We start from the raw sequence: 9,624 nt of genomic DNA on the forward strand, positions 1-9,624 counted from the left end.
CGACGCACCCGTCGAACGTCTGTTGAAACAGATCATGAAGGGCGTCAACCAACCCCCCGCAGCCCCCGTGGTCATCAAACAAGAACCCGCCACACCTTCCACGTCAGGTTTCAAAAAGGAGTTCAAATATACCAAACCATCTGCTGCCAAATCAGCCCCAGGCAAGAAGCCAACCGTACCACCCAAACCATCTGCTGCCAAATCAGCCCCAGGTAAACTCATGAGCGAAGCGCAAAAAGAGTTCTTAAGATCCCTCGGTGTCGCCGAGAAATACATAGACGACGACGGTGGTTACAGTCCCAAAGGCAAGGGCAAGGGCAAGACGTACAAGAAGGCCAAGCAGACAGAAGCCCAAAAGTTACAAGAAGGATGGGAAGATTTCGAACCTTGGAGAAAGGGACTGAAATATGACTCTGCCTAAGACAAGAAAAAACGTTGGAAATTTGTAAACTTTATTGTTGCAATTAAAGTTACACGCTTTGTTGTTTTTTCAAAAAGAGTCTCTTTTGTTTTCTTCAAGTCTCGCACGCCATGCCGTTGTGGTACAGAGTATCCGAGGCATTCGATGTCACAAACAGTCGTTCGATCCTTATTTGGTCCCCGAACGTCGACGAAGAGATGAATAACAACCGAAACCTAATTCTGGAGGTGAAATTGAACACTCTATAAGGGGTGTTGAAATAAAACATGCGATACACCTCCATGCGTATATGATCGAACGAAATGACATTGAAGGGAAAGAATACGGTGCCGTGAATGTACATCGGACTTCGTCCCTCCGAGGATCGCACAAAGTTCTCCATCTCGCGGTAGTACTGGAACCACACCGTGACAGGAAGGTGATAAGGCAAATGATTCCACGAACGCGTCAAGGAATTGTGCGTCTCGAAGGGTTTTCCATTGTCTCTGAAATGTCCAAGGTCCTCATGAATCAATCTGCGTTGCTCGTCCACTGCGAATGAAAAAAATAAAAACAGTGTCAGGTCCATAGTCCGTCCTCGTGGTAAAACGAGGGTCCGCCGGGAAAGGGTAAGAGACACAGCTCTCGAATCTCAATATCCCTTTGTCTCTCCACGCGCCTGAAGTAGAGTCTGAACCTTTGAATTCGGATCAAGTTATACGTATAGTACGGAGTGTTGTAAATGAACAGACGGTACAGATAACTTCTAATCTCTCGGGTCGGTTCCACGGGGAGACGCACACAACCGTGAATGTACAGGTCTCGATCCCGATACAGAGTCACGAAATTTCTGATAAAGGTATAATAACGTGTCCAAATGCCAGGGTCGATGGCATACGGTAAATCATTCCACAAGTACGAGCCCTCGTGATGACAGTGATAAGGTCTACCCTCTCTACGATATCGCTCCAACTCTCGATCCATTCTAACTAAACGAGCATTCGCACCTGCCGTTAACGGGTACTCATATTCGTCTTCTTCCTCCATTTCCTCGTCGGTTTCCAACACGACCTCGGGCTGACCACCGTCGATCACACGTCGGCAGTTGCCGCAGGTCAAAGACCGTCTCTCCATCTCCCAGTAGCATCGCCGATGCATGAACACGCCGCAGCAAGGAGTACGTCGGCACGATGCCAGAGAATCAATGTGAATATCTCTCTGACAAATAAAACACACTTGTTGAATCGGTGTTTCTTCGGGTATCTGACCCCGAAGGCGACGACTGCGTCTCGGTGGTTCGTCGTCATCGTGTGATCGGGCACGACGCCGACGACGTCCTCGTCTCGGTGATCCCTCGGGAGACTGACTTCGAGTTCGGCGGCGACTGACGTGCCCGGATTCGGTCTCCATCACCAAAAACCGAAAAAATGCCAAAGGCGCATCTCGCTTTATGCCCATCATGCACCAATCAAACGAAAAAGGCCGACATCACGTGATCTAGGCAGACCAGGGGGATAGGGGGGTATCCCCCCTCCCGGTCGGAGACTGGGTCCGGGTCGAGTGTCACCTGGGATCCAATTTAACCGTAGGTATAAAAAAGATCGGTTCGAACCGTTCAGGTCACTCTGAGTTTTTGACTTGTATCGAGCGCTGGAAAAAAATCATGGCACAAGAGCTGACCGACGAGGAGATAAACCAACAGATGGATCAACATGAAGCAGTGAGTATAACATGCACCCTATGTAAGAAAGTCATCCTTAGAACCGAAACCTGCGCTCGTACCAAGTGCTGTCGTTACTACGTGCATTACGATTGCTTCGTCAGGGAACTCGATGATCAGTTGATAAACAAGGGAGTGACCGAAGAGAAGTTGTACTGCATGATCTGTCACACCCCGTGTTACGTAACCGCGTTCGTAGCGTCCCTGGACAACTGACCCCATGGAACTGAGACTCGTCGTCGCCTCCTTTACCCTAGAGTTCTACCTCCGTTTGGACTTGAGATTTTGTTTCGTTGCGTTTTGCGGTTACAAAGTCTCACGGCATCTTTGTCACGCCTTGTTCATCACCTTCTTTTCATAGAGTTACTGGGATTGGTTACCGCCCGAGATCCAAGCGTACATCATCTCACTGGCCAAGTCCCAACTCGCTTACGATAGGGAACTTGGAAAAGCACTCAGAATGGCCGCATGGTTAGGCAGGCCGAAACCCGTACCGTTCAACCCGAGACCCATCATGATCGACACCTCACCTATCATTCTCCGTGATTACGTTCCATTTAATTACAGAGCCACTGGGATTGTCTTCCCCATGAGATACAGACCTATATCCTTTACCTCAGAGAGTCCCAATCTCTCGTCGAGAGACGCGAACGTGAAATTAGGAGAGACCTTTGTAACGAGATACGAGCCTTCGCTCAGGTCAAAGCAGAATGGGGACTAGGGGCAATCCAAGTGGTTCTAGAGACATGTCTGTTAGAATATTGTCCCAAAGGAAGAATTCCAGGAATGAACAACAAGCACATGGTCGTGAATGGAATCTACACGGACGAACGCAACTTTAAGCGAGTCATATTTTTAGGGTACGGGTTAGATCATGCTCATCTCAGAATACCGGACGTTAAGAGATTGATATCCTCACCCCCCACAGAATAACAATGACTGGGATCGATTACCTCATGAACTACAGGACTACATCATGCGTCTAGCCAGGAATCAAATGTTATTCGAGCGTAGACGAAACAATAAATTACAGCGTCTTCTCAAGGAAATAGTGGAATACGGCGAACTGAAAGAACAATGGGGCATAGGACACATTAAGATTGTTCAATGTCATTGTAATTCACCGTGTTGTATAAAAAAGGAGAGAATAGACAGATTCGCATTTAAAAGAATATATGGATGTTACATTGACATTGACGATAAACCTCAAAAAACGTATTTAGCCGAATATTACGAAGATGCTATGGAACGCGCCCCCCAAGAAAAGACTTTCATCTACCCCGTCGCTTATCGCTCCACCAAGTATGCTCAAAATAGGTGGTTAAGAAAGCGTTCCCACTCTCTTACAGAGTCACTGGGATAGGCTACCGGAAGAACTAAAGTGTTACGTGATTGACTTAGCAACCTGGCAGTACATATTCGACCGCAGGAACAATGAACTATTGAGCAAACTTCACGAAGAAATTGTATGTTACGATATACTGAAAATACGATGGGGTTACGGTCACATAGAATTAAGAACCAAACAATGCGATTTCGACGCTTGTAATGAGATGTACGGGCGATTCAAGCCTGATCACATGACCATCCACGGTCATTATGTAGACATTCATAACCGCAAAAAGAAAGTCTTTTTAGGATACAATTTCAAAGACGCACTCCGTGATGTAAATGACAAAAGAGTGTATGCGTTCTCAGATGATGTTGAATAAAAAAGCGATGTTCGTAACATTTTGTCTCATTTCATGTCTTCACAGAACAGACGGACCCACGACGAAGCCTTCCCCTTCGACGACGATGACGACTGGATGTTCGATCCGGCTCTCGATCGAGTGATGATCCAAACCGGAGGTGGTAGCAATACAAGATCCCTCCTAGAATTTGAATTAAGACCCGTAGGCGCTCGACGTAACTGGAGAAACGTCCTCAACAAACAACGGTACGAAGCCACACTCAGACAACACAGAGACGTGACTCCCAGGGACAATCTAGGTCAAGAATTGACTCAGGCCCTTCAACGATCTATCGAGCAACAAATCGCTCAGAATCCTACCCTGACACCCAACTCCACGGTCCATTTCACCATGCAGTCCAGTGCCTTCACGCACGCCTTTCAATCCACCACTTTCACCGTGCGCGAATTCGAAGAAGGGAGTGAAAGACTAGACACTTATCTCCAGTCTCTCGCGGCCAAACTCAATTCCAACGAAGAATTCACCCCCGACGACACGTTTACCATGGAAACCACCTTCATACGCACCCCAGGTCGTGGGCGCGGGCACGGAAAACGATACAAACCGAGTTGTGCGGCCGTACGTGGAATCGTCAAAAAGTCGCGCGTGACCATTCAAAACAAAGACAATCTATGCTGCGCTCGCGCCATCGTTACCATGAAAGCCCTGGTAGACGCTGACATGAATACGCGTGACCAAGATTACCACAATCTCAAACAGGGACGACCCGTCCAAGAACGATTGGCCAAAGAACTCCACCGTCTAGCCCACGTCCCCGAAGGACCTTGCGGCATTCCCGAACTGCAGCAGTTTCAGGCAGCGTTACCCGGCTACCAACTCAAGGTCCTTTCCATCGATCCGCCCCACATGCTCATCTACGCGGGACCCGAACCCTCGGACAAGATCATTCGTCTCATCAAAGAAGACAGTCACTACGACGGATGTAACTTGTTCAGTGGGTTCCTCAACAAATCCTACTTCTGCGACGAATGCAATCGAGGATTCGATCACGACGACTTTAAAAATCATCCCTACTACGGTAAATGGTGTCCCGCCTGCAAACGAAAGGACTGCCCCGATTTCCTCGAAACCAAACGACCCCTAGCACGAGGCAAGTTTCCCGAACCCACCTCCATCTGCCGATTATGCCACAGAAAATTCTTCGGAGCCCAATGCTACAACTACCACCTGCAACGGCGGAGCTTGAACATCCCATCCATCTGCGACACTTACAAAAAGTGTCCTGACTGTTGCCACGTCTACGAACCAAAACACAGGACTGGACGAGGAGGTGACCGTCATACCCCCGATCACCAGTGCGGATGGGGCGAATGCCACATCTGCGAAAAGAAAGTCTTTCTCCAAACGCACCGATGTTACATCCAACGCATCCCCGAAGACGAAGACGAACCCAAAAAGAAACGCGTGCCGCGCGACGAAGTCAAAGGGCGACCCTTCGAAGAACCAGAACCCAATGATCCAGACACGCGCGTCTGGGTAGCCAGAGATCCGCCCCTTCAAGTGTACTGCGACTACGAAGCCATCACCGACGCCGAAGGGAATCAGACGCCCATTCTACTCTGCCTAGAAGACGATGAAGAGGATCAATTCTGCTCCTTCTACGGTCCCAACTGCACCGCCGACATGTTCGACCACCTCGAATCACTCGCCGTCGACGTGGACGGAGACGATCGGGACGTCATCGTCCTCTTTCACAATCTCAAAGGCTACGACGGGATGTTCATCTTACAACACTGTTACGCCACGCATCGAGAAGTCACAGACCAAATCACCGTTGGCACCAAGATACTGTCCCTAAGATCCGACAGACTGACTTTCAAAGATTCCCTCTGCTTTCTCCCGTTCCCGCTGGCCAACTTTCCCGCCACCTTCGGAATCCACGAACTGTGCAAGGGATTCTTCCCGCACAAATTCAACACCCTAGAAAATCAAGAGTACGAAGGACCCATGCCACCGAGAGACATGTACGATCCCGACGGCATGTCCGCCAAAAAGAAAGCCGAATTCGAACAGTGGTACCAAGAGAAAGTCAATGATAACTACCATTTCGTACTAAGGCAAGAAATGGAAGCCTACTGCGAGTCGGACGTCAAACTCCTCAAAGCGGGCTGTCAAAAGTTCCGGCAAGAATTCAAACAAAAAGCGGACTTTGACCCCATGGAGAAATGCGTCACCATCGCCTCGGCCTGCAACCGATTCTGGCGCAAGAAACTCGTCCCGCTCAACACCATCGCCTCCAGACCCCCTCGAGGATGGCACGGCGCCCGATCCAATCAGTCCGTCAAAGCCCTGAAATGGCTAGCCTGGCAAGAACACTCGTTACAACACACCGACCAAGGCGATCGTATACGCACCGTGCGAAACGGAGGTGAAATCCGTCTAGCCAATCATCTCGTGGACGGATACGATCCAGACACTCGAACCGTCTACGAATTCCACGGATGTCTATGGCACGGATGTCCACGCTGTTTCCCCATCAAACGCGACAGATATCCCATCTACCACACCGATCGCACCCTACACGAAGTCTACGAGTCCACACTCCGCAAACACGACCTTCTCAGTCGCCAAGGCTACCAACTCTGCGTCAAGTGGGAATGCGACTGGGACCTAGAAGTCAAAACCGACCCAGATCTCCGCAACTTTCTAGACACGTTCGAAATCGTCGAACCGCTCCAACCCAGAGAAGCCTTCTTCGGAGGGCGTACGAACGCTGTCAAATTGCATCACGTGACCGACGTGGCCCAAGGAGAACAAACCAAGTACGTCGACGTAACCTCGCTCTACCCCTGGGCCAACAAGGAAGGCGAATACCCCGTAGGACACCCGCAAGTCATTGTCAACCCCGAAGATCAAGACATCCACCAGTACTTCGGTATGGCCAAAGTGGACATACTACCACCTCACGAACTTTACCATCCCGTTCTACCTTTTCGGCACGGGGGTAAACTCACCTTCCCACTCTGCCGATCGTGCGTGGAACACGAAATGACCAAACCCCTCCTAGAGAAATCGCATTGTTGCCCTCACACGGCCGGGCAACGTACGCTACGAGGGACCTGGTGCACACCCGAAATCCAGAAAGCCGTTGCCATGGGATACACGCTCAACAAAATACATGAAGTCCACCATTTCCCGCCAGAACAACGCCGTAAAGGACTCTTCGCCGATTACGTGAACACCTGGCTAAAAATCAAACAGGAATCCGCTGGCTACCCAAACTGGTGTCACACCCCCGAAGACGAGGCACGGTACATGCTACAATACCAACAGAAAGAAGGTATCGCTCTCGATCCGACCATGATCCAGAAAAACCCCGGACGCAAAGCCACCGCCAAACTCATGCTCAACTCCTTCTGGGGCAAGTTCGGCGAAAACCTACACAAACCCACTACCCAAGTCGTCTACAATGCCACGCAACTCTTTGACCTCGTTTCCAATCCCTTCAACGACATACGACAAGTCAGAATCGCCAACGACGAAGCCCTAGAGGTCGTCCACACCGAACTCAAAGACAATCAACCCGATAACGGACAAATCAACATCTTCGTCGCCGCTTTCACCACCTGCTGGGCTCGGCTCAAATTATACAGCTACCTGGAACAATTAAAACAACAAGTTCTCTACTTTGACACCGATTCCGTCATCTACTCTCACAAACCAGGTCAAGCCGATGTCCCCCTAGGCGATTACCTGGGCGAGATGACCAACGAACTTGACGAGGGCGATTTCATCACAGATTTCACTGCCGCTGGACCCAAGAATTACGGTTACAGAACCCACCAAGGGAAAGTCTGCTGCAAAGTCCGAGGCTTCTCACTCAATGTACGAGGATCACGCCAACTCAATTATGACGTCATGCGACAAAATCTACTCGACGAACTCACACAACCTCTCGAGGAACGACGCAATATCCACGTCGTCAACCCCAACTTCTTCTGGAGAAACCCAGCCACCAAACATCTCAGAGTCATCACACGAACCAAACGCTACGGACTCGTCTTCGACAAACGCGTCGTAGACACGAACACTTTCATGTCGTTTCCATACGGATACACACCATTGTAATTTTTTACTTCCTGTCATCAATAAAAATCAATTTTGAAACTCACTTCCTGTCTATCTCCTTATTTGGACATGTTGCCCTTATTTGGGCATGGGCGCCATGTTTGACCCCTCTAGCGGCCATCTTGGATTTGAAAATTTAAGAGAATGTATGGGAAAAAAGTGGTCACGTGGTATCATCCCTGGCTCCTGATTGGTTACGGCCCAACGGAGCGTATATGACTACTGTGATTTGCCCGCTCGAAAAATGGGGCGAGAGCCAAAAAACGAAAGAGAGGGGTGGGGGAGGTGCTCTCGCCCCATTTTTCGCGCGGGCAAAACATCGAAAATCCCGTTCCTCGGTCTTTCTTTGCTTCCAAACACCACGGAAACGCTTGCTACGCATGCTATCACAATGTTTGAAGAGTAAACATAACCACACTGTTTCTAGAAAAATCTTAATAACAGTCACCAATTATGTCTTTGGCCAGTTGACGACATTACACAAGCCACGTTTGTTTCAAGTTCAGTACGTGCTTCTACGCACCTTCTAGCAAAACGTGGTTGTCGCGGAAGTTAGCGTAACTAGAAAGACTTAATGTACTTTGACTTCCGAGAGGCTTATTAAGTCTGAAGTTTAAACTCTCTCATAATGGGAAATAACTCGGTCTATCCGACTTTCTTAGTATACATCAGCTTAAAGTTTTTATTCGACTCTCATATTCTTCTTTTTTATTACCATAAAATCGTAATATCAGATTATAAAGTTGTTGTTATATAGCGTGCCCTCTGATTGGACGGTTAGAAGTTTTGCATGAAGCCAGGTTAATCCAGTTATGGCATCACATATCCTCAAAAATAGAACGTTGTAGAGCTTTCTGTTTACATAGCTCAGCATGAACACTTGAGAGTGTTTGGGAAAAGTCTACCTTTTTTGTGTATGGAACCTCGTCCTCGGCTTGGTCTTAAATTACGGTCTGAGATCATTGAAATCAGGTCTTGCCTTATTACAAGCCATGTACTCAGAGGGGCGAAATGACAGGCTCAGCAGCGAGGGAACTGGGAGTATAGAAGGTTTTTTTTGGTGGGAAAACTGCTAAGACTAGGAATGAAAGATCACTGAACTAATATTAAAGTAATTAGAAGTAAAATAAATGGATAATTGAGAGCAAAACTATTGCAAAAGACTTTAGTACTGAGTTGGGTTGACAGCCTGTGGAAGTATAAAGGGTTATATAACTTTTGCCATGTTCAGAAGCTATGTTGACGCGAACAACACGACACCATCATTATTCTTTCTCTGTCAAGTGTTCCAGTGTGCGTGTTTACATCGTGTTTCTAAGCAACGTTTCTGAGGTGCTCAAAAGATGGGTTTTTGCGGCAAGGTATAGATTTCCTTGTTTTTATTTTACCAACTCCGGTATTACACACCAAGCTACACCACTTGATAAGTGTTTTGCCGGCAGAGCTTACTTCCGCTTCAGCTACTTCACCATTTCCTTTCCAAGGAGTGTGGACGTGTCTGACTGAAGAGGATGACCGATTTCAATGTTCCTTCACATTTAGGGTGCGGTTATCGTGCTAATATGCATTTGTTTCGTATGTAAACAAAGTGAGTACAAAATGAAACTGTTTTCCGCATAGAAACTGAATGCTACATTTTAAATTTTGATATTGAGAAGAAAAAATGTCAAGTTTTTGTTCCA

General features: G+C 48.1%; 2 protein-coding genes across 2 annotated transcripts; one reads left to right on the forward strand and one right to left on the reverse strand.

Moving 5' to 3' along the window:
* Window positions 1–504: 504 nt before the first annotated feature.
* On the reverse strand, window positions 505–3,086 carry LOC149118547 (uncharacterized). Its single transcript, XM_089297686.1, has 2 exons — window positions 1,408–3,086; window positions 505–952 (listed from the first exon to the last, which is right to left on the reverse strand). Exons 1-2 carry the CDS (start codon window positions 1,859–1,861, stop codon window positions 516–518), a joined length of 891 nt encoding a protein of 296 aa, XP_089153812.1. The 5' UTR covers window positions 1,862–3,086; the 3' UTR covers window positions 505–515.
* A 753-nt stretch (window positions 3,087–3,839) lies between these two features.
* Window positions 3,840–8,166, forward strand: LOC149118548 (uncharacterized). The gene has a single exon (XM_089297683.1). The coding sequence runs from the start codon at window positions 3,866–3,868 to the stop codon at window positions 7,940–7,942; it is 4,077 nt and encodes a 1,358-aa protein (XP_089153809.1). The 5' UTR covers window positions 3,840–3,865; the 3' UTR covers window positions 7,943–8,166.
* The last annotated feature ends 1,458 nt before the right edge of the window (window positions 8,167–9,624 follow it).

The sequence above is a fragment of the Orbicella faveolata genome, unplaced genomic scaffold (genome assembly GCF_042242905.1).
Source record: "Orbicella faveolata isolate gen_17 unplaced genomic scaffold, um_ofav_v1 contig_1, whole genome shotgun sequence".
Classification (NCBI taxonomy): domain Eukaryota; kingdom Metazoa; phylum Cnidaria; class Anthozoa; order Scleractinia; family Merulinidae; genus Orbicella; species Orbicella faveolata.

What these genes read in the sequence shown, in the direction of transcription:
- LOC149118547 (XM_089297686.1), bottom strand. Translation starts at nt 1,861, where the DNA reads ATGATGGGCATAAAGCGAGATGCGCCTTTGGCATTTTTTCGGTTTTTG. An exon ending in TGAGTACCCGTTAACGGCAG is followed by an intron (nt 953 to 1,407) that starts GTGCGAATGCTC and finishes TTTCATTCGCAG; the next exon opens with TGGACGAGCAACGCAGATTG.
- LOC149118548 (XM_089297683.1), top strand. Translation starts at nt 3,866, where the DNA reads ATGTCTTCACAGAACAGACGGACCCACGACGAAGCCTTCCCCTTCGAC.